Source organism: Pseudopipra pipra, chromosome 2, assembly GCF_036250125.1.
Source record: "Pseudopipra pipra isolate bDixPip1 chromosome 2, bDixPip1.hap1, whole genome shotgun sequence".
Taxonomy (NCBI): Eukaryota; Metazoa; Chordata; class Aves; order Passeriformes; family Pipridae; genus Pseudopipra; species Pseudopipra pipra.
The window spans coordinates 84,438,001-84,463,197 of NC_087550.1; the positions used below are offsets into that span (position 1 = coordinate 84,438,001).

Consider the following 25,197-nt stretch of genomic DNA (forward strand, 5'->3'; position numbering starts at 1 on the left):
TCAATAATCTAATTTGTCTCAATATCAAATTTGGCAGCCAGCAGCAGAAAAATCCATCAACTGCATTTAGTCATAATACATGAAAGCAACTGGATTCGTACAAAGCTAAAAGTAGTATGGAAAAATATCATTCTTAATATTCTTATCTTACTTTCAGTATCTCCTATATAACTGCATGTGCAGATGCTTCTCCGGAAGAGCTCTTAAACTGAATCCTTATCTCCTCCCTGTCACTGTCTGCAGCAGTCAGGGGAGGAGGGGGAGAGAAGCTGGCTGGAAATCCCGGGGTGCACTTCACGGAGTTTCCTGACTGTTTGAGACTCACCAGTATGTGCAGGAGCCTTCAACACCTTACAAGAACACCAACATTAAATCAGTGTCTACTTGGTGCCCTGTCTTCTTTGTGCCCTAGAGATAATCCACATGTTGCAGCCAAAACCTTGTTGGTTGTCACCTGTTTCCTTTGCAGGGTCATCCCTCATGTCACCCTTGGGGACAAGTATCTATTCTCAGCAAACACAGAAGCAAATCAAAAACAAATCTTATTCTTTCTCTCCCTTACACTTTCTAACATCTTAACTTCCACTGAAGTTAAGTTTCACATGAGCTTGCTGAATGAGAACTAAATGCCATTATGGGCTCCAGAAGCTGAAATGACAACAGTGATAGCCATGAACCTCTGCAATAAATTGGTCAGTGCACAGTTTCCTTATGTGTGGGACATGAAAGTTTAGTTTTAGAAACAATGCTATTTCTCTCATGACTTGAAAGGCAGGTCAAAATTTTGGCAAAGCAGCCCCAGCTGTTGAGTAACTTATGATCCAGTCTTGAAATGGTTATTTAACCACCAAATCTTCTCTATTTGTGCTGTCATTTCTAAGAGGTGTTTTACCACTTTGCCTTGCATGTTTTGTTGAACATATTCGAAAGTAGTTCAAACACTGAAAGATTAAATAATAACCTGACTTATTCCTGATGTGGTCATGTGCCTCCTGCACGCAGTAGGTGAAGGCTTGGGGAGAAGTGAGATACATGGGATGAAATAGGTTTATGGTGGGAGAAGGAAAGATTACTAGATTTATATTGGCTCCATTACTTGTTCTTTCTTTTTAGCAATGGAAACACCAGTAACTAGTTTGAGGATTATTATTGTCTCCCTTGCTTTATTTTTTTTTTTTTAAATAGATGGGAAGATACATAGACAGAAGGATGTACTCACCTTAGTAAAACATATTTTCTTCTAGAAATTAATTCCTAAATGAATATTTACGTTTTGTCTTCTCCCATGTAATGCACCATAATTTCCTATTATTGCTTATGTATTCTTTAAGAAGTCACACCTTTTTCCCATACATATGTTCACGGTCCTTTCATGTTGCATTCCTCTCAGCTTCTTTACCATTTTAGGATACGGGAATAAAGTCCCTTGCCTACAATGCAAGATTGTTCCTGGATGACAGAAGTCCTGCCTTTTACCAGGAAAGAACAAGGCTGTGTTGGGTATTTTGCAAAGGAAAGTGCCAGAGGATTGGAAATTTCAAAAATAGGTCAAAATATGGGAGAGGAAGCAGCAGGCTTCTTCCAAGGAGAGTAACTGAAAGTCACAGAAGTTATTTTTACCCTCTAATCTTTCATAACATTACAGGACTGTAATAATGTATTTATGTATTTTATTTATTATTATTGTATATCATTAAATCTTGAGGTTCCTAATTTTATGTAATCTTAAGGGACATGGAGTTTGATAAAATGCTCACTAACCTGGTCTTTGTCTCTTAAGGTTGAATGTTCTTGGCTCCAGACTTTTCCACTGGTGTCAAAGCCTAGGTTGGTCTTGTTAGTCAAGATTGAAGCATAGAAGGCACTGGGTACATCAGCATTTTCTGTACTATTTGTGTCATCAAGCTCCCTGCCTCATTCAGCAGCAGATCCATGTCTTCCTTAGTTTTACTGTTTTAGGTACTTGTGAATCCTTTCTTATTGCCTTTTACATCCCTTAACAGGCTCAACTCCATGTTGGCCTTGACTTTCCTAACCCTGTCCTTGCAAGGTCAACGAGATGCCACCTCTTGTGTTCTTCCTTTTCATATCTGATTTCTAATAAGAGCTCCTTGCCCATCCATACAGGCCACCTGCCATCTTTGCTTGTTTTTTTCCCTTCATTGTTTTCCTGTTATTCATAAAAAAATGCTAGGAAAGGCCAAGTCATGATGATAAAAGGAAAGACCAGCAAGTGACACTTTTTAAAGTGACTGAACAAGAATGTGAATTTAAGAATGCCAGAGGTGCTTGAGAAATACTCCCCATAGCTTTTCCCATGCGTAGAAGAAGGGTCCAGAGAGTACAGTAGAGATATTTACACATGCACTTTGTAGCTAGTTAAAACACAGAATCAGGTTGTTCTGTCACAACAATGGGCTGCACTGTCTCAAGTTAACTCATCTGATTTGTCAGGGGGTGATGAGACTCACTATTTTAGATAAATGTGTCACTCTTCCCTTTATCCCACTCATTCAAAGCACACTGAAATTGTTCCTTTTTAATGCTAAAAATTACAAGGGACCGTTGCTGCAAAAAAAGAGGTAAACCCTGTTATTTTGCAGGGCTTTTTATGGAGTCTGCTAGCAAGGCCATGAGTAAGTAAGCAACACTAAATGAAAGTTACTCACAGGCTATTAATTGTTTTGGTTCTAAGTGAAGAAAAAAGTAAACTGAGACAATTTGCTTTGCTGAACTCTGCGGTGATCAAAGACCCATTTAACACACCAATGAAATAATAGAAAGGGGAATAAAAAGAGAGGAAGGAAGCTGAGGAAAGTCAGTGAGGGTGCTGGAGGTTGCAGCTGGCAAGTGCAGCCACCCAAGAGCTGCTGCTATGGGTGGAGGAGCTGGCAGAAGGCCAAGGGATGTTTTTGTGGTTTTGATGCAAAAGGGCTTCTTTTAATTCACTTGCGTTACTTGCATTGTCCTCATCATCTGTGTGCCTTGCTAAGAATTTTCTCTACTGGCAGTCACCATCAGAAGCCGTGGCTGCTGATTTTCAGCTCACCCTCACCCTTTGCTTTCCCTGTTCCTGCATGAAGTTGCACTATTAGGATGGATCTTGTTTGCTCAGACCAAACATGCCAACATTGCACTGTGTGTGAGCCCTGAAGAGGGGATACATTGTGACAATGCTCTGTCCTTGTCCTCTTGGGAGCAATGACCAACAGGATATGGGCAAGTTAATCAACCACACTCCTGTAGGCAGGCCGGCAGAAAAAGTCCTGGGGAAGAACAGATCCCGTGGCTCACAGGCAGCTTTCCAGTTCATGGACTGGGCTCATGAAAAAAATCAAACCAGGTAATCAGAGATGGCTTTTAGTAAGCAGAACCTGAGGCAGGTGGCTGGGCCAGTGTCTGCCTGCATGGTGGGGAGGTGGGAAGTGCCTAGGCCCTCTGTCCCTCAAGTGCCAAATCTAATGTTTCTCTCAGCAGCAGCAAAAATAGTTTGACAGTGCATCAGCTTTATGCAAGCAGGTTTTTTTTTTTTACCCAGCTGTTGCTTTTTTTTTTTTTATTCCCCAAGACCTCAGCCTTAGGTTTGGGTTCAAAAGTCATAAAAAGAGAAATTTTGTTTGACTTCAAGAGGCCCTCAGTATATGAAAAAGAAGTTGAGACTGGTGGGAGGAATGATTACTTCTGGTTCCAAAATACTTGGTAGAAGGAAATGGTGAGTGAAAATGCACTGTTGTCACTTGAGGATTAGACCTTACTTTAGAGGAAGTGTCTCAAAATCAGAATAATTGTAGTCCATAGGATATTTTAGATATCTTTTCTTTTTTATATTATTTTTCCATACCCGTTTCCTCCAAAGAATGGTCTGCCTTAGGAAGTCTGTAGTCCAGGGTGTTTTATCTGTATGAAAAGCAGACAGGGACAAATTCATCTCCATCACACTCATGTGTTCTGTAAGGAAAGACAAGAATTTCCTTTTTGGAAGGAAAATGTGTTTTTAACCTAAACAGGGACATATGGGAGTTGCCATGTCCTGGGGAACCAAAGGATTTGGGATGTTTGCCTTTGTTTGTGTATCTCACTGGCTTTTGTGATGCTGACTGTGGAAACTGTGAGCAATTTCAGCTTTCCATTATCTATCACCTATGACCTAGTTTAGAATTTCACTCTTGTGTTGCTTGTTATTCTAGTTCCAGGAATTAATGCCTCCCTGGAGGAACTTGATCAAAGCACGGGGCTAGACAGTTAACAGAATGCTGTATGTATGTCAGACAGTCACGCTGGGGTTTCCAAGAATGACTGAGATTTGAGTGGGTCTTCCTGGGACAAGCAATGGATAAGATAGTGAAAGTAGCCAACCAAAGAAAAATAAAGAGCCAGATACAAAACTGATATCACGTTACCTAGCCGGAGACTTTGAATGTGCGAAAAGCTGAAAAGGTTTTCATCTGACAAACAGTACTGTTGGGTTAAAAAGGACAGTAAACATTTTAGGAAAAGCTCTGAGAGGAATGAAAACAAGCCTAGAAAGAAATCCTGACAGCAATTCTGGGTGTGTTCCCAAGCCGTGATCCAGTTTCCTACCTAGTACCATGTGTTGCTGACAAAGCTTCTACTCTCCCTCCCTACTTGAGACACTGGAAGAAAAATGTAGTCCAGGGGAAAAATATCTTTACTGTGCAGGTGACTGAGCACTGGAACAGATTGCTCAGAGAGGTTATGGAGCTGCCTTCACTGGAGATATTCAAGAACCCTCTGGAAGGAATTCTGTGCCATGTGCTCTAGGATGACCCTGCTTGAGCAGGGAGGTTGGATCAGATGCTCCACTGTGGTCCCTTTCAATGCTCTAGACCCATTCTGTGATTCTGTGATTGATTCTGTTATTCTATGTGGTCGTAACTATGCACAGCAACCTGGTCCTTGTTTGGATCAATCACTTCTGACTGATACAGCTTTAAGAAGATAAAGATATCAAGAGTAATACTCATATTCTGAGGAATTAATTTTATAGGGTTTTTTTTGTTTTGTTACATAGTATAAAGAAGGTCCTGCACTTCTGATCTATCTGTAGCTAGATATCTGTGAACTTTTTATTTCCTGCAGTCATTTCCTCCAGTTCCTTCCAGCCTCTGGTATAAAGTGATCAAATAGTAAATCCAGAAATTACGATTACTCTTGTGTTCATAGTCTGTTGTGTCACTCCAACCATGAGACTCATCTTTCAAGCTTGTTCAATGATCATCACACTGGGCAACCTTGTGGCTTCTCAAGCACAGTCTTCTGGTAAGTTTAAATCCCAAGATATTTATTTAAGAAATTGATATATTAGCCAGCAATATTTCTGTGTGTACTTTACCTCATGTGTTACAATATTCAGTACTTTTTTTATGAAAACAATGAACAAAAAAAAATTCATATCCAGCAGAAATGAAAGTGGATTCTTAATAAAAATAAATATAATAATAGATTTCTATGGAGATTTTCTAATTAAAAATGAAGGCAGATCTTGCTAAACTTGTGTTTGTTCTTTAAGCATGACTATTTACTTTCTAAGACATATATTATAACAGTGCAGATTTCATCCAAGAAAGATTAGCCTTCACGTTCAACAAACATTGGATAAAACACACTCCAGGTAAGACTTCCATGCTTAGTACCCTTAAAGGATGAACACTATGGGAAAATACTAACAATATCTTATTCCTGAGAAAGTATCAAGATAAAAGTATTATTAGACAGCAAAATTGATAAAGACAATAAATAAGATCTCTACTTCATGTATTTGTCTGCAATACCACTCATTATAGCTTACCAAAGGCAAATGGATCATTACACGAATCTAACATACAGCCCAACACATACATCAATAATCTAATCTTCACTCTTTTTAATTCATTGCAAATTCTCTGTCACTCATTTTATAAAGAAAAAGAAGTGCTTTAAAGTTATAAACTCATCAACCTATAAATCAGCTCTCTGTTCCACCAGAGTAAGTACCATTTTCAACAATACTGCACCACCTGATTTTTCAGGGTTAATTGCTCCTGTGAGTCACTGGCTATCCTGTGAGGGCACGTGACTTCCCTGCCCTGAGATGGCAATCACCTACAGCCATGCTGTACTGATGGCAGGGCTTTGTAGAACACAATTTGAAAATTTCAGTTGTGATGCTTATATGATGCAAAGTGTCATAATGCTTAGCAAAGGTAAGCGATCTTCTGGAAAAGAAACGAAACAAACCACTCAGTTTGATGGACTCTAAGATTATGTCTCAAAATGTATATAAAGAATTCTCCCTTTCTGTCTTGTTACGTTCTTGGAAAGATATTTTCTATTCAGCCTCTGTCCTGTGCATTCAATTCAGCAGCCATGTTCACGATGAGTTGCACTTCTGCCTAAATTTGTTCCAGTTAAAAAAAAGAAACTGTTCTTCATAGATCAGTAGTATTGAGAGTAAATAAAGACTATAGGTTCAGATCTGGGTCTTATTCTCCAGTAGTTTCTGTACAGTGTGCTGTAATATGCGGAAGTTCAACGTGATTACTTATCAGGTTTCATCAGTGTAAGGAAATCAAAAGTGGTTTTTCTTCTTTGTTATGTATCAATGAGGTTGCAAATGTTCCAATACATGCGTGTTCCATTCTGTTATCTTTGCAGATTGACATTCTGCCTTTCCTTTTTCTTTTTTTTTATCTATTCCATGACATTAAGCCTTTTTACATGTTTCCTTTCAATAGTATTTTTTCTCAGTAATAAACTTTGAAAAGTGGCTTGGAGGTGGAATGTACTTGTTCATACCCTTGCTTATGGCTGCATCTGCATAATTTGATGCTCAAGGAAATTTTTTCCCCTGTAGAAGTGCTTTCTCCACACACCACCATGGTATTTTCCATACTTCTCTGTCCTGAGACGAATTAGGTGCCCAGCAGTGCCAGTGAGGTTAAAGTCTTGTGCATAACCTTACCAATCCCTGTCTGGTTTTATGGAAGAGGTAGACTTGGATAATTCTCTCTGAAGCTCTTGCTCCAGGGCACCAGTATGTGTCCTACAGCACTGCAACATATTGCATACCAACTAGACAAGCAGGTCATGCTCAGACACAAAGTTACTGCCACCATTTTTTAGCCCAGTGATTCCTTATTTATAATATTTTTGACCTTTTCACCTATCCATTATCATAATAGAAAGAATAATTATAAATGTGTTGCTTTGTTGTATTTTGTGCCTCTAGGACCATAATTAGAAGAAGGCCTTAAAAAATTGCAACTACTGTGGAAGATCTGGCACATTTGCTGAGAATGATCCATGATGTTGCAGTTGAATTCATAAAATTTCCATAACAAATAAAGGGAGAGAAATGGTCCCCTCTGTTCTGTTTCCTTTAACAGAAGATAGGAATGATTTTGCCTGCAGAAGTATAGGTGTATAGTTACAGAAAAGGAAACATCACCAGAAGGAAAATCCATACATATCCTCAGAGGATTTGATGTCCATCTAATCCAAACTTTAAAAACCTCACTTAGACTATGCACCTTTTCTTGTTGAAATGTGAATTATGCAACATTTACACATTACAATTTGAAACAGTGCAAAAAACAATGCACGTAAATATTTACTGTAAATTTACACAGAACACAAGCCATACTGCATTCAAAAAGGCTATAAACCCCATGAAATTAGGATGTACAGTAGAAAATTGTGACTAGAGCTCTAGAAACAAAGTCTTTAACAATAAAAAATCGTTAAGATTCTGTCCTACATACCTAGTTAATTACTTTGAGACTGATTTCTGATGAAGCCCTTAAAAACTAGAGCACAGGAAAGAATGTGTATAGAGAATATATATAAAGAATATGTATATATCACCACATAGTTTATTGCAATTTCTCTTTATTTCAATTAACTGTTTCTATTTATTGTTAAAAAATTTAATATTGCATTACCTTCTATTTTAGTGCATAAATAAGTGCAGGTTTGGGAGTTTATACTTATATGTTAAAATCACAACATTTTAATTCATAATATATAGGTATTTTTGGCAAAAAATTATTCTGATCCTAGAAAGATTTATATATGTTTTTAAGCTGATGCACACTGACTAATCCTGCTGAAGTCAAGTCGACTATTCAGAGGTTATAAAGTTAAGTCCATGAATAAGTCTCTGCAGGACTGGACCCAAACCAATATTCTTTGTCATCTGAAATATGTTCATTGCCAAACCCAAGATTTAGTCTTCATTTCTGAATTGCAGCCTCTAATAAGTAGTGCAGATTTATAGTACAGATGAAAAAAATAGAGAATAATGAGTGTTATTTAAAGTTCAGAATTAAATGATGTCTTTTGTTGAACTGGCTAGTCAGATCAGACCCTCAGTTTTTACTTTTTTACTGTAATGTGAGGAAATTCCATGTGGTTCCTCTGGTTTCTTTGTTATCATCCTTCTCTAGAGACAATCCTATCTCAACCAACCCACACGGAGTTTGAAGAGACTGAACACCCCATTAAAATAACTTTATGGAAATCAAGGTTTTAGTGTTGGTGTCCTTTTTGCATTGTATTGAGGGAAAATGTGGTGTCCTGAAAAAGGATTTCAAGAGTTGGCCTGCGCAGAGTTGGAAAGGTGGCTTACAACAAAAATCTCTACTTTTACTTCTCTGCTGGCAGGTTGCAGGATAGTCGCAGGTTCAAGAAGATTCCCAATCACACATCACCTATTTGAGAAGCAAATTCAGTCTAATTATTGTCACCATAGTTATTGTCAGGTGTGTGAAAAAAAATTTACATAAAAAATTTCGGTGCGTTCTCTCTCACAGTTAATGAACCAATGCTATCTCTCTTAATTTCCCTATAAGCATATTTACAAAAAAAAAAAAAAGTTATACTTCCGAGTAAGATAGAAATTCAGAAAAAAAAGCAGCAGTATAATATTATTTTAGCACTTTGAACTTGGAGGGATAAAACTCAGCATTGCAGTTTTTCCCTCTTTGAGATACCTAAACCAACCTTTTCCTCTCCTTTCTTCTCTTTTGTTAATGGTATTTTGTATTTAGGCTATAAACTCCTTTTTCCCTCTTCCTTCCTTTTTTCTATGCCTGTACAGCCCTTGTGACCAAATTGACTGAATACCTCAGAGTGATTATGATAGAAAGAGGCTTTTTACAAGGGCATGTAGTGACAGGACAAGGGGGGATGGCTTTAAATAACAGAGAGTGGGTTAAGATTAGATATTAGGAAAAAATTCTTTACTGTGAGGCACTGGAGCAGGTTGCCCAGAAAGGTTTTGGATGTGCCATCCCTACAAGTGTTTTAGGCCGAGCTGGGTGAAGCTCTCAGCAACCTGGTCTAGTGGAAGGTGTCCCTGTCCATGGCAGGGGGGTTGAAGCTAAATGATCTTTAAGGCCCCCTTCAATCCAGGCTACGTGAAGATTCTATGATTCCATGATTCCATGGTTAGAGCTGCTTTTCTTAGCAAATTGTACAAGACCCCCCAAAACCTTTACTGATATTAGATGTCTTCAAACACCTACTTTTCACCAGTGAAGTAGTCTCTTTGCTTTACAATTGCCTTCATTCTACAGATGCTAGCAGCTCTACAGCAGCTTGACACCACTGAGCAACATGAGACCAGTCATATATAAACTCAACCTTCGCCATTTGCTGACCACTAGAAATCAATGCAAGATGATTTTTCACATCCTGGGCCAACAGCTGCAACCTCACAACTGGAGAGCAATAGGATAAACTCTTGTTGTTGAGCTCACTCTCCAAATAATGAAAAATTCACTGCAATGTTTTTCAGTGGAGCTGCCCAAGTCCAAGTGAGGGTTTGGAGCTGACACTGTTCATCTGGTAAGAGTCCTGGCACATCTTAGATTAGTTGGCTGCACCCAAGATGGGACTCTCAGACACCTACTCTTTTTGCCATCCTGTAGGTGAGACAGCCTTCCCCTCAGTTCAGCACATAGGCTATTTCAATTATCTTCACAAAGTGCAGGAAGATGAGTGTGCACAGCTCTTTGCAGAGATGTTAAGCCACCTTCTGAGAATAAACTGAAGAACGTTGCTTGGTTTTGATTTGAAAAATTCTTCAAAACCTTGCCCTACAAACAGAATTTTGCTTTCTGTCATTGTGCCAAACGATATTACACATAGAAACAGCATTGGAATTAATTTTGAATTTAATTATCCTTGAAAATATGTAATTAAGAAAGCAAGTACTCTTCCTGGGTTTATTTTCATAATTGAAGAATGATCATTAGCAATTTTTTCTCAAAGCAAAAATATCTGCAATCAGACTAATTATTAAAAAGTAGAAAGTACATATTTTGTTGCTTGTAGAGGGAATTGAAAGGATTTGGTCTAAATTCATAAAAATTATCTCAGGACAGGGCAGTATTCTCTATTCACTAACATTTATATTTATATTTATATTATTTATATTTATATTATTTATATTTATATTATTTATATTTATATTTATATTTATATTTATATTTATATTATTTGTGTTTATATTTTATTTTAAAATGTTAGTTTTACTTAGAGAGGGAGAATATGTAATTATACATTCAAATATATATTAAATATATGTTTATCTACCTTTATAGAAAATATGTCCAAGAAGTCATATGGATTTCAGTTACACTACACATATTGCGGAGCACAACTATGTAGTCCATAAAAGTTAAGTATTAGTGTAATTGCAGACCAAGAATCCACTGTTAGACACTCTGCCATCATATTTCTTGGTGGCTTTAGTTAAAGAAAAAATCATCTCTTAGACCTGTGGACAGACTTACAAAGAGCTTGAGAACTTAGGAAACAAGAGGTACGTAGGTAGTCTGTTGTAACAGAGGTAGAAATGGCTGGATAAACTCCATTTTACTATACCTTTTGAGGGTCTTAACTTCTATTTTTGTCTCTGCTTGTAGTAGTACTGACACACAAGATTTTCTGTTTGAGAAAACAATACAGAACAAGCCTGCAGGCATTAGTTGGGAACTGGAGGAGTTAGTTTCAAGTCTTTCTTTTGAATAAGAACAGAATCTTTTTTACCAGAGCTCCATGAATCACATAGCAGAAACCTGCAGCTACGTCTACCCAGTATCTCCTGGATTTCTGTCATAACCATCTTGAATAATTTTGACAAAACAATGTACTGCAATACAAATACATCTGTACAAAAATGTTCTGACTAACTTTAACTAGAGTAGTCATAAAATATCTAGACATAGAGATATAGGCATAAAAATAGGCAAAATGCTTACTTGAACTCACATGCCTTTCTCACATTCTTAATATTGATTATAGAGCAAAAGATAGCAACCCTGAGAATACTTATGTGTGATTCCCCTGAAACAATCAGAACAACTGGATGTGATGAAAAGCTCATAAGAAATGATTTAAAATTTTTCCACCACAAACCTCTTCAAAAGTCCAGAGTGGCATAAAATGTAAACAGCAATCAAAACTAAAATCCTATATTTTCCTCCCAGGCAGGAATATTCCAGCAAAGGTTTTTAGTGATAGACACTTCATGGCTAGAGATAGCAGTCTGCAGTTTTTTCCTTCAAGTGGTTTCTTGCTAGTATTCAAGATAAACTTTCTCTATCTTTTTCATTAAATTAAATACAATTTCCCATCTTCTAGAATACAAAATAAATAATCTGTCCTCCTCCTTAGTATAGAATGGATTTCTAATCCTTCTGCCTTCTTAGTTTCTCCATTTCTTCAATGCCAGGTTCTATCTTCGGTGAAATCCTGGTGGAAATGGAATTAAAATACCTGTTTCCCTAGCAAGAACTGTAACAAGGAAATGATCACGAGATGAAATAATATCTGTGTACAGTCAAAAAACATTAAATGATCACACTTGTATTTAAGGTGGAATTGGCCAGAACCACATAGATCAAATATGTAATACCCCTGCTTGTGCTGACCTGCTCCGGATTCCTATGGCTCTTGACTGGTTTGGACCAATGGTGTCAGTTCCTTATTTCTTACAGTAAACATTTGGCAGTTTACGCAGAGGTTCCATATAGCATTAGTTCCCAAATAGTTTTCCTTAGTAGGTATTATGGGGATAAGCTGGCCTTAAGGCATAGGCCCTGCATATATGCCCTGTATAGGCCCTGTATAGGCATTGCATACACGTGGCCCAGTATACATCTTTGGGCCAAGGGACCATGGGGCCAAATCTTTCCCTAGTGTTGCTGTGCAGGCTTTCATTTTGCTATTTTGAAATTCTAATTTCAATCTCTCTAGGTTATTTTACTGTTTCCTTGTATTTTAGAAGTTCTTATGTCTTCTTATTTTATGATCACCTGGGACTACTGCATACATATCTTTGAAATACTGGTTGCCTATAAATATCAAGGAATGCTTTCCATACTTACTCCTGAAACCATATTCTCTGTCATTGTCCTGGGCAGGTTTGGAAGATGCCATCAAGACCAAAATAATCAATTTCAATAATGAGAAGATGCAGATCACATGGACAGCAAGAGAGCTTTTTCGCAATGAGAATGTGTCATTTTCTTACACGTGAGTATTGTCAGTGCCTATTCTTCTCTTTTTAAGGGTTTGCTTTGGAAGGCTGAAATATCTGTTTGAGTCTTCTGTGAACTGAAAAGGGTTTTAACATTTGTTATTATCCAGCATGAAACCTGTTTATATTCTCAAACTGTTACAGAAGTGTACAAATCAACAAGCCTGGTGAGTAGCCTGTCACCACAGATATTATGTGAAAGATTTGTCTCTCTTCTGCCATTGTGCTAAATGCTAATGCTTACTACAGTATTGAAAGTGGGTTTTCCACATATGTGTGTATATTTTCTTTATTAACTGACATAATTAATGACTAACAGAAATTTAATATTTTGGTTAAAGTCAGTCATAATGCTTGATCTTTTCTTATTGGGTACTACATGTGAAAGAACTTTTTGCAGTACATTTTTGGAAACAGAATCACAAAAGTATCTGTTTGAGCAAGTAATTCTCTTATTAGAAAACAACAGTATGAAGGAAACTTGTTTATGTCAGACTGCATCAAAGCCTAGGGCTAGAATTTCAATAAGTTTTGAGTGATGAATTCCCTCACACCGCTGTGAAATCTGTCATTTCAAGAAATTCCATGCTCAGACTTCCCTTGGTAGGAACGTTTGGGGAAAAAAAAAAAAGAAGGAAGAAAAATTAATAACAGTAACAAAAATTAATTGAATTGACATGTGCTAATTGGTAAGTTTTCCATTTACTAATACTATTTCATTTATAGATTTGATGAAGGCAAGCACAAAGTTTGGAAGCCATGTCCCAAGTATTTATTGGATCAAGATTATAATTTTGGGTGTCTTTTTAAGACAGAAGGACCCACCCTTGCCATCTCTATTAGGAACAGCAATGGAAGTGAAGAGCTTTTTTCTAAAAAATTAAAATCTGATTTTTATAGTAAGTATGCAAAGTCACAACTACTTTGATAGTCCCAGTACCCTCACTGATTCTCCATTGTCTGAGTTTGAGAATAAATCAGTTATATTAGCAGATAAAATTTTATTTGTGTGTGTGTCAAAACTAAACTATAATTATTTCATGCTGATTTTTTTCCCTTGCTATCACCAGTAGTTACAGCCTGCAGCTGAAGTTAAGTGAGATAGCACAGGACAGTCAGATTTGTCACAAAATACAATTTCAAAATCAGAACAAAAATACAAAAAAAAAAAAAAAAGTAGGTGTACTTTGTCTAGTGCAGGCCTGCTTGGTAATCGCATCAGGAAAATTAATAAAAGTTCATAGTTTTTTTGTCTTAGTACTGACTGTTAGAATTATGATCTTTCTCATATTTTCAACCTTCTGTTATTTTGTCATCTTCCATGCAATATGAGGCAGCAAACTACTTCTTATCAAAGCTGCTGTCACAAAACCCTCATCAGATATCAACAGAAATTAGTTGAGTGGCTCTGGTACAGAGTAAAAGGGACATCCTACTACTAGAAGAGAGATGATATTCCTATTTCTGTTAAATCTTTCCTGCCCCCAAATACATATTTCATGTCTAGTGTGAGATTAGTTTATCAAAATCTTCTGGAATTTCACATATTTACAGCGTTTAAAGTGGAAGGATTTTTTCCTAATACAAATCTCGTAGAAAATATACAATGGAGAATTATCTGGAAAAAAAAGTGTATTCCAAATTGATTAAAATGTTTCAGCAAAAGAGATTAAACAAAAATCTATCAAGGCATTGAATTTTGAGAACACTTCTGTATGTCATAATTCTGACAATATCTGCTAAATTTTGGAAAACTGCAGACTGATCCTCAAATTTTGGCTATTAAACACCCACTGATAATAAAATGAATTTCAAAAGGGTTAGGTAACAAAGAAAAAACATCAAGCACCAGACTAAAGTATTTAAATTAGGAGGACAGCATTTTCATAATACAAAAAGGGAACTAGGACTGAGAAAACAGGCAGCAATCCTCTCACCCCTTCATTTCCCACTACTAAAGATTAACCATCTGTGTAGTTCAAACCATGTCATTGTCTTCCAACCACCTGAAAAGACTGATGGGTAGATTCAGTTGTGCACAGATTGTAACCCAGTGCTTTTTGCAGATGCTCCACCATATCCCACAGAGCCTCCAGCAGCTGCACAGGTGTGTCTTGGAGTCTTTATGATACCGAATTTGTCACTTTGTTTCCAATGAAGAAGCCTTTTTCTTTCTCTAAATTACAGGGAGTTTGAGGAGACTGGAGTCCTTTCTTAAGCACCTGCAATAGGTTCCTGACATGAGATAGTAACCACCTTTAATGTGGCACCTCGAATGGTGAGCAGTGTTGTGGTGCCAGGCTCCACTCTGATGGTCAATAGGGAGATCAGCCACAAAAGCAAATCCAACAAGAAGAAAGTCTACCTTCTCCAATTACTATTCAGGGAAACTGAGACAAGGAAGGAACAACAATAATTTTAAGTGGGAGGTGTTTCTTTTTCAGAGTTTATAGCAAAATTTGTTTCTATTCTTCTTAGTAAAGCCCAATCCACCGGAAAATGTGACCTTCTTCTGGAAAGAGGACACAGTTACTGTGAGCTGTAATAAACCAGAGAGAGCTGTGAAGTGCTTGAGACTTGAGCTTCAATACAAAAGCACATTTGACAAAGAGTGGCAAGTGAGTTGAATGCTCCGTTTTTAATCAACATTGGAAGGAGCTGGAATAGCATCTCCATAGAATGTGAAATAGAGTTGTTTTCAAATTGTTCTCCTGTCCTATATTTTCAAATAAGTCTGGTAGCAGAAAACATCTAGATTTTTAGGATCCTGGATTCCTGCAATACCAGAAATAATTTACTTTATGAGTTATATCCAGTTGCTACCCAAATAACTAGGACAATCTAAGGGAAAAGTCTCACATTCAGAATAAAAGAGTATGGAAAGATAAAAGAAGAAAGCAGAGTAGATAAAAGAGAGAAAAATAAGAAAAACTAATGAAATAGTGTGAAAAAAACAAAATTACATGGGATTTTTATTTTCAAATTAGCTGCTAAGTATTTCAAAATATTATTTCATCAACTTAAATCTTTCAATTTTCAAATATAACTTGTAAATATTTTGTGGATCAAAGTTTCTTTGTATTTTGTAAAAATGCAAATGTAACACAGTGCACGACGTAATGGTTGTTCTGACTTTCAACTCAATACCATACAAAGTGGAATAGATATGAATAGTAAAAAGTTAATCAAGAAACAGAATTCCTTGAAATGCAGAGAAGTCAACACTCAGTTCTGAGGTTTTGGGTTGGTCTATCCCTTGTCTTGTGGCCATGACTGAGTGTAGCATTCTGAAGCACTGCCTTGAAAATCAGAGTTAACAACAATACATCTTCCTTCTCAGTCCAGAACTTCCAGATGTTGCCGTGTTGGAGATCAAGGCTTTGATTCAAGGAAATGCTATTCTTTCCGGGTCAGACTGAAGAGACTAGTACCCCACTGCAACGTAGTTAATTACAGCAGTGACTGGGAAGCAGAAACATTTTGGAAGAATGGCACTTTATTAGGTAACAGCTTATATATATGTATATATATATGTGTGTGTGTGTGTGTAACACACACACACACACACACACACACACACACACACACACACATATATATATAGTCTAACTGCAAAAGGGGAAGGGAAGACCGCAAAAGATGCTGGGAACACACAGTGAATGAATGTTGCACTATTTTGCTCCATCTTCTGTTATCAAAGAAAGTTCATGTGGATATCTAATTGCCCATGTTTAACTCTGTCCCTTTTGTTCCTGATGGCCCATAAAGCAATCAATTTATGTCATAATCAGCAAAGTTAAGGATATTCTTATTATTTGTGTTACTAGAGTGTCTAGGGTCCCTCAGTAACAGTGATGTGATACATGGGGGTTCTGTGAATGTGGCTGTTGTGGGGGGTGCCCTCATAGGATATTTGGACAACAAACCTGAACCCTAAGAAAATCCTTGATGCCCCATTTTTGAATGCAATTTATTTTGAAAGTATATCCAGTTGGACTACTGGACCAGAGGTCACAGAAGTCTGGTGTTCATAGGTGCTGGATGGATCAAAACAGGAGGGATGATGGGGAAAAAGAGAATAAATGGAAGTAAAGGCAGTATGAGAACTGCTTTCCCACCAGACAGATACATCTGAATGCGATTGATTTCAATTAGATCTTTGATGAAACAGTTTTTCTACTGACTACTGACTAAAACCCAGATTTGTTGTAGTAAAGGAAAGACCACACACCATACTAACACTTTTGTATTATATCAGCTGGCACAAAATGATACCCGCTAGGCTTTATCACAATTATGAGACACTCAGATGTCCAGTGCACCAAGATCTGAGTTCTCTAAAATGCAATGGGCTATTAGATCTCTTGAAGAAAATCTATATATGCAAAGCTGGGATGAAATCCTGGAGCATAGGTATGTGTACCCTGTGCAGTAGTGGCCACAGTGCTGACCACCATGCAAATTGTGAGCCTACAAGCATGTCCTCAGGTGTGTCTGGCAATTGCCTCCAAGGAAACACAGAGGACCATGTCTTCCTATGCACCTCTGAGAGGTTACCACAGATCAGCCCTGCCTGAACCATTTGACCAGAGGCTGCCAGCAGGTACCTGCAAGGAAGGAAAGCACAGAGGAGACAGACAAATAGTTCAGGAACTCTGGATGCCCCTGGATCAGAAGTGACATTGACATAGCCCCTTCACTGGGGCAAGTTATTATTGACTCCGAATCTAACATCAGAGCAAGCCACGGACAAAGATGGGCTCAAGAAATTTCATAAACTCTGAAAACCTTACTTAGGGGTCACAACCTGACTTGTGGCTTCCTGGCAAGCTGAACAGGGCAGGCAGATGGAACAGGCTAAGCAGTTGCTTCTATATGAATAATCACTTAGTTTTTAAGAGTATTTATGTGGAGACCAGAAAGTTAATAGTAGGAGACAGAGTTTTGAGGTTGCATTACAAAAGCTTCAAGTAGAATACTTGGCATGCAAAAAATGCACAAATGCATTTCTTTTTTTTTTGGTTCCTGCATATTAGATGTTGTCCTGCCACTAGTTACTTTCTGGGTATTAGCTCTTGTGATTTGCTGGCGCTTTGTTTGCTGGATTTGTTTGTTTGGTTTCTGTTGGGAGATAAGACATTCAGGCTTCATGTAAAATGGAATTTGCAGCTTTAGTGATCGTAAGTAGATGTATGCAATACAGATCTTAGCACAAAGTTGCTTTGTCGCTGTCAATGCAGTATGATGAAGATGAGAAGAAATACTTGATTCATTCATAATGCATCTACCCTTCCTATAAGCCCACTCATTTGTCCTGTCCAGGTCAATCCAGATAAATAAAAGCACAGTTTTCTTTTGTTGAAAGGTTTGGATGAGTATAGGTTTTCTTTTCAGTATCAATTGTACAAGTAAACTTCTTTTATTTGTTCTTAAAAACTTTTCTATTTTTTTTTCTTCTTTTTAAAGAAAAATTAACATTCTAGTATGATTAGGAACATTTATTGTTAAAGCAAAAAATAATTTTTTGACATACTGTTTTTGTAATTATTCTTAGATTCATGTGATGATGATAGAACATCTCAGTCAAACACAGTAATTGTTTTAAGTTGCTTGCTGGCAGTACTTCTGATGATGATTATCCTCCTGATTCTTCTGTGTAAACGGCAGAGGTAAATATGATTTTGTTGGTTGCTACTAACTAACATGTCACAAAAATACAGCTATCATTCACGATCAAGTCTTAACAATCAAAATTCCTATTGGATAAATGAAGTCATTGTGGAGATGTAAAAGTCAGTAGCTTAATTACTCTTTGAGGAAATACTCTTTGCATTCTGGCCTTCCAAACACCAAGGCCTTTAATTTTCAAAAACAAAAAAAATTCTGGTAAAAGACTATGTTTCAGGTTATAATTCTGTCTCTTCCACTTAAATTCTTTTCTTTTTTTTTAGAAATATAGTTAAATTCTGAGAAGTCAATCGTTTTAGTTACTTCTTCTGAAAGGACATTCTTTTGTCAATCTTCATCAAACTCAATGTCTGTTTGCAGAAGGATAAAGTAAGCTTGAGTGCATTCAACTTCAATGAGACAATATCAATATTTGGATTTGCAACTGAAGGATGCTGTTCCTGTTTAGAATTTGCAATTAAAAAAAAAAACCAACTACCAAACAACAAATGAAACTTGTGAAGGCCTCAGATTTTGGCTTTTTTTAGGGGGAAAAAAAGGCTAAATATGCAGTATTTTCAGAGATGAAAGTATTTGGGTCTCCGATCACCTTTTTAGACCATAAATTGCATTTTTTCTCCTATGTTTCTGTGTTTCAAATTTACATTTGTGTTCTCTAAGCCAGCCAATACAGCTGGTTGCTGCACCATCTTCCCTGTCTAGGGAGACGTGGCCAGAAAATGCAAAGCTCTGACTAGTGCATAGAGCAGAATGGCACTTGCTGACTAGCTGGAAGTTTGTATTAAGTCCAGATTTTACTAGAGTGGGGTTGGGTCAAAAATTTATTAGAAAAAGTACCTTTAGCCTCATGGTGTTATCATATTGTTATAACTGCTTTTTTTACTTTAGAACACATTTAAAAGAAATCAAGACTAGAGTACTCTCATGTAAAATATATTTGTGGGTACAGAACTGCACTGAAGTGGATTTTTGTATGAATGGCTATGTTATAATGAAACATCAATTTGTATTTTTCTTTACTTTTTGCAGGCTTCAGATGTCAGTCATGCCTGCTGTACCAGATCCAAAATACATATTTGCTGATCTCTTAAATGATCATAATGGAAACTTCCAGGTAAGCATCACCTTAGCAGTGCTGTAAACTCTACAGTGTTGAGAATAATTTAAAAGTAGCTACCGATTTTTGCCCTGTCACAGGCACAAGCACTCTGACCCAAGACAAAAGCCCTAAAGTCCTTCCCCTCGAGCAGTATCACCAAGAAGATTCACAGAGCAAATACCAGGACTCGTATAATCAATGTAGTGCTGCTTTGGCACTGTGAAAAGACACTTGTTATAAAAGACAGAATCTGCTGGAGAAGAATTTACAGGTGTCCAGAGGCACAATATCCACTGTGATGACATTGTGGTGTTTGCATCCATTCCTGCACATGATATGTCAGGGAGTTTGCTTCAGCCTGGTCTTACCCTTTATGTTTGTGAAGTGCTGACAGAGTGATTGATGGCTGAGCCAGTGAGTGCTGAGCCAGTGGTGGCACTTCATGCTTTTGGAGGCATCAGTCACAGTAGGAAGCATCCTTTCTTAGCCATAGAGGTGCATAGTCACCAAACTATTAGGCACAGAATGGCTAACAGATGAATAGATTACAGTTTTTGTTTTTGCTTTCTTAATGTTTCTCATGAGTCCCTGACATCACCTATGTGGTGTAGTTTTCTGTATTAGCTGTTTTAGAGTTTATCTTAATTACTACTACGTTTCCTCTGAGGGGAAACAGGTCAAATATTTACATTGACAAACCCAATGACAATATCAAAGAGCAGTAATGATTTTTCCATAACAAGCTGAAAACTTTTTGTATATGGTAGCTTTAAATTAAAACTGAAGAAGAAAGGTACAAATTCAAATTAATACTGAAGCTTTAATACAGATATGCTATGTTGCCTAAATCTCCATGTAAACTCAGTCTTAATTTAGATTAAGTCAGGGCTTGGGTCAAAGAATGCATAAATCTGTCAAGGAGGTAGCACCAGATATTTCACACATTCAGATTTTCAAAAGGCCCTGACTAAATACAAATATCTATTTAACGTGGTCTCAAGATTAAGTGGAATTTGTATGCAGTTCTGTCTGTTTTATTTCCATTCTGTCTTTCTTCCATCCTACTATCTGATGTCCTGCTTGTCTATATTGCTTCCTCTTTATCTTCTCCATTGTGGCTTATCCTGGAAAGATACCATTATGAAAGGAAAATCAGTATCTTACAACCAGGTTTCTTTTGACTGATATCTCATCTCTGCCAACACCAATATTTTAATTTTCCTAGGAATGGCTAGACAAAACTGATCATGTGGTGCTTCAAACCAAGCTAGAATATGAAGAGCCAGAGTGCATCACTGAGGCAGAAAGCCAACAAGAAGATGAAAAGAACAGTGGCAAACAGGGGCCTTAGGAAAAAATCTTCACTTTTTCAGGAATGGCTGAAAATAGTGACCTCAAAGCAGCTCAGATTACCTGCCTGATACCAGCATCCAACACTATAGCTTCTTTTGCTGGCTTCCATATTTTAATGAATGATGACATGTATGTGACTTTATAAAATCTGCACAATGCAGGTGTTAGGAAATTACATAAAAGATCCTGTTGAGTTTAGGGGAGTGACTGAATAGAAAAGATCATTACGATAAGATTCGCTTCAACAAAGGCACTGGGCTGTTATCTCTTTTTGGATCTGTACTTTCCCAACAATTGTGATAACTTGGGCAGACTCAGTGTTTGAAGCAAACTCCTGATAATTTATAGAGCTAGGATTGTTTTTCTAATTGGTATTAATCTCTGAGAATAAACTGAGCCTTATTTTCCTCTATGGACAGGAGAGGACAAGAGGTCCTCCATAATATATGTCAGTAGAGCTGAGACTTAGTCCTCATGTTTATGGAATGTAGAGCAGTGCAAACTAGACTGTTGTTCTTCCCCCATGAAGAGGGAAAATGAAGAGATTTTACTGTCTCACAAAGACCAGATCATATACTGTGCTTTTTCACAGTGATGGGGTACTGCTTTGCAAGCCTTCCTTAGACTAGAGGTTCTTGCTCTTGTAAACTGCTTCTCCCAGTGTGTAACTTTGCACTGCATAGCATGCCTTCAAGGTTTTATGAGGAAGCAATAAGACCCATGTCTAAGAACAGAAGAGCGAGGATGTACAGGATTGAATCATATTTTATCCTGCAAATAGTGCTGCCAAGTAACATCCCATAGAACAGGACAGGACTTCAAGTGCCTCATCTAAAGGTTGGGTCCTCTGTATCTTACAGTCTTTGTACAGTCAGCATCTTATAGTCTTCATTTTAGAGCTAAGGTTCATTCTTAACAGTATTTATGTTTAAATGAGTAGCATTTATTTCAAACTGGGGTTTGGTGCAAGCAGCAGCTGTAGAACCTAATTAGGATTTACTCATATTGCATATGATAGGTTCTTGGTTTTCTTTAGAAAATGTTTGCTTTGTTTTGTTTTGTTTTGTTTTTTAACAAAAAGTTTTAAAAAACAATTTTAGAACAGTGTCCTAAAATTTTCTAAACATACCATATTTTAGAGTATGTTTAATCTTAAATTTAATATATGATATACTAAGGAATTAGAGCTCAGAAAGAAAAAAATCTTCTCTCGTCTGATTTTTCTCATATCACTTATGTGACATGCTATTTGAAAGCAAATTTTGTAAAAAAATTTCAGTGTTAAAAGTATGTATGATCTGCATAAAGTATTGTAGATATACTGTGATTATGTGTTGAATTAGCTCCAATAACTGCATATCAGTTATTTATTAAATGACTATCAGCTGACTAACCTTTGACAATTGCATACTTTCACTGTGCATGCACACTAATTTATAGTGCAACTTGGAAATTTCACATATCAGAAAAATACAGTGATTAGTAAAGTGGTTTTAATTCAGTGCTTTAAAAACTTTAATTTCAAATCTTTTTGAGAATAGGAAATAGCAATATGGATGATTAAGTTTCAAAGTCTGTTTCTAGGTGCTCCAGTTTCCTGTACAAGGAAAAATACAGAAATTTTCTGGTCAATAACTGGAAAACTTAATTTGGAGGATAATTTAGTCATATTGCCCAATATTTTCTTGACATTGCCTCAGATTTGACTGTTCACTAAGAAGATTAACATGTTAACAGGGGATTTCCCATAATTACAAGAACAATTTTGCCTTGTCCTCTCTAAAACACATGTATGCAAATTTTGGAGGTTTTTTTGTACATCTCACACTTCTGAAAATTTTTCTGAAAGGTAAGTGTGCAAAGTTTCAGTAGCAATGTAAGAATGCATTGAATTTTAAGCTAATTCAAGCTACATAAAATTCGATAAGCAGAATCTATCTTAGCTCAGTTCTTATATAAGTTGCCATTATTGCATAAGAACCAGATACAGTGAATTACAACAGACAAGAACCTGCTGCAGTAATGATTATATGAATAAATAAGGAAGTAAAGCCCAGAATATATTGTTTAGTTACTTCCTCTTCAAACCATGCATAATATATGGTTGTCTGCAGAGCCGGCTAGATGCCTTAATTGAGCCACTTTCAATTGAGCAAATACTTGTCTGTCTGAATTCAAAATGTTTTAGTATATTTTCCTGAAATCTTATTGTGTAAAAAAAAAAAAAAAAAGAATAATGTTGGATTGTTCTGTTTAAGTAGCATTTCTGAACTGTAATGTTAAAGTCACGTAAGTTTTTAGTACAGACTATTATGTTTTACAAACAGAAATGTGCATGTATACAACCTTATTTACATTGTATATAAAAAATAGAAATAAAACAAATAAAACACCCAAATATCTCAAATATTTATTTAAAAAATTTATTTAAAAAATTATTTGAAAAATGTCCCATCTGAAAAAAATAAAAGGAATTATATACATTTAAAACAAAGTACTTTTTTTCTCCTCAAAAAAAGTGAGAAGGAGGCTACACAATAACTTTCACATCTTCCTTCTTATTTATTCAAAAGTTGTCATGTTCTTCAAAGGCATGACTCCATTTCTGCTTTTTTTTTGGTGACTTATATTTTTACAGACAAGCAAAATATAGTTTATTTTTCCTTTTTCTGCAAACAACGTGAGCTTCAAAGATGAAACTGTAGAGCCACACTTATTGCATGCTTGAAAAACTGGACTAGATAAAATGTTTTGGTTTTTTTTGGAAAAGCCACACAGGTCTAAATTTGTCAAAATACCAATGGCAAACAGTCAGCATTTTCCATGGGAAAAGATGATGTGACCCCAACTGACCTTTTGTCACTGACTATCTAAGCAGAGATCTGTCACTGACTAACCTAGTGGCTGAAAAACCAGTATTGTGCAATAAGAGAAGAAATGCAATAATAACTCCCCCTCTCATGGAAATTTTTTGTAACCCTTACGATTTGAGAGCTGGTTTAGTGTTATCTGCAGGTCTTGCTTGGTTTCTTGCTGGCAACTACTGGCACAAGGTTTTTTGGGTGGGAAATAGAAGGTGTACACTCACCCTGAGCAATAACTGGTTCCTGCATCCACTTTTGCCATATGACAAGCTTGGAGAGGAGCCCCTAACTTGCAACGTGAGAAGTTGCATCTCTTTGGGGTTTCTCTCTCCTCCTTCCTGTGTGTGTCAGGGCCAGGGAAGCAGGTGAAGGCTGAGCAGCCCAGCTGCCCAGCTGGGAAAGCTCTGTCACAGGCTGCAGACAAAGGAGCTTGTGTCCCTTTCCCTTATGGTGAAATAACACAATTTCTTTTTCAAATCGGAATCCCTTGGATTAGTGATGGGTTTCATGTTTACCTACTCTGTGTCTGGGGCTTCTGATTTCCTAGTATTAGAGGATAACTGTGAAAAAGAAACAATAGGTACCGTATTAAAAAAAATCCCTGTATACATCTGGACAGGCCGAAATTGTTAACAGAAGATGGGCCAAAGAATATCTTTACATTTCTGAAGTATGGTTTCTGCTGTGCCTTTTGCAACCAGACGTGCCTATCTCGTATTGGCCTTTTTAGCCACCAACGCACTTGTAACAAACATAGGTAGACCCCTTTCCAAATCTTCATTTGCGAAACCTAGCCATGATAAATATTATAATTATACAGAATAAAAGAGGTACAGATATTAGCTCATGACTGTTTTGCTTTGTTCCTCTCTGTTTTCTTTCTATCAATATGCTCAGGTATCACCACTTTTTGATAAATGTTTTCCTGTTCTGTGTTGGTCTGCAAAAGATTTCTGTTAAAAAGTAGCAGTTATCACTGTGTTCCTGGAAGGTTATTAAAGGGAAGAACAGACTCAGTTTTGGCTTTTTGATAAGAAAACAAGATGGGTAGATAAATTGTAGGCAGTAGGTCCTGTAAGGTCTACAGATAGAACGAGTTATATTCTAACACTAACTCTCTGCACTTCTACAAAATTATATAAATAAGAGGAAGCATATCAGCACAATCCCCTTAAAGTATGAGATATTCCTAAAAAAAGTGAGAAATACCATAGTATACCTCTTAACTAGGAAGGACCTTAAAGTCATCAATACTAACACGGAGAGGGACATGCATTATCTATACTGCTGTATCTTGGCACAAACAGCTCTGCTTTTTCCTGTGACTCTTTAGTGGAATGAAGTTGATGGGAAAAGCTTCAGTCCCCTTTTTGGTGGGCATCTGCGTCTCTGGGTTGCGATGTGATATATCCTCTCTGACCCAGCCAGTCTGGAAGAGGGGTTTTTATGTGAAAGAGCTGAGCTTCCAAAGAAGGGTGAGAACAGCATGCACAAATGTACCATGGTTTTTAATGAACACGGGAGGTCCTTCTAACTAAAAAGAAGAGCTGGGGGGGGAGGGGGCTGATTTCTACATACCCTGTGAATTCTCTAAATGCAGAGCTATAAGGTTAAGCAGGGAGAGGGACAGGGGAGGTGACCTCACTCTG

General features: G+C 37.0%; 1 protein-coding gene across 1 annotated transcript; it reads left to right on the forward strand.

Annotated features, from left to right (window-relative positions):
• The first annotated feature begins 5,103 nt into the window (after positions 1-5,103).
• On the forward strand, positions 5,104-23,129 carry CRLF2 (cytokine receptor like factor 2). The gene is given in 8 exon segments (XM_064646184.1): positions 5,104-5,280; positions 12,429-12,540; positions 13,271-13,443; positions 15,023-15,162; positions 15,885-16,047; positions 18,099-18,213; positions 19,262-19,346; positions 20,557-23,129. Coding segments are annotated over 8 exon segments (1,137 nt in total). The 5' UTR covers positions 5,104-5,204; the 3' UTR covers positions 20,830-23,129.
• Positions 23,130-25,197: the final 2,068 nt, after the last annotated feature.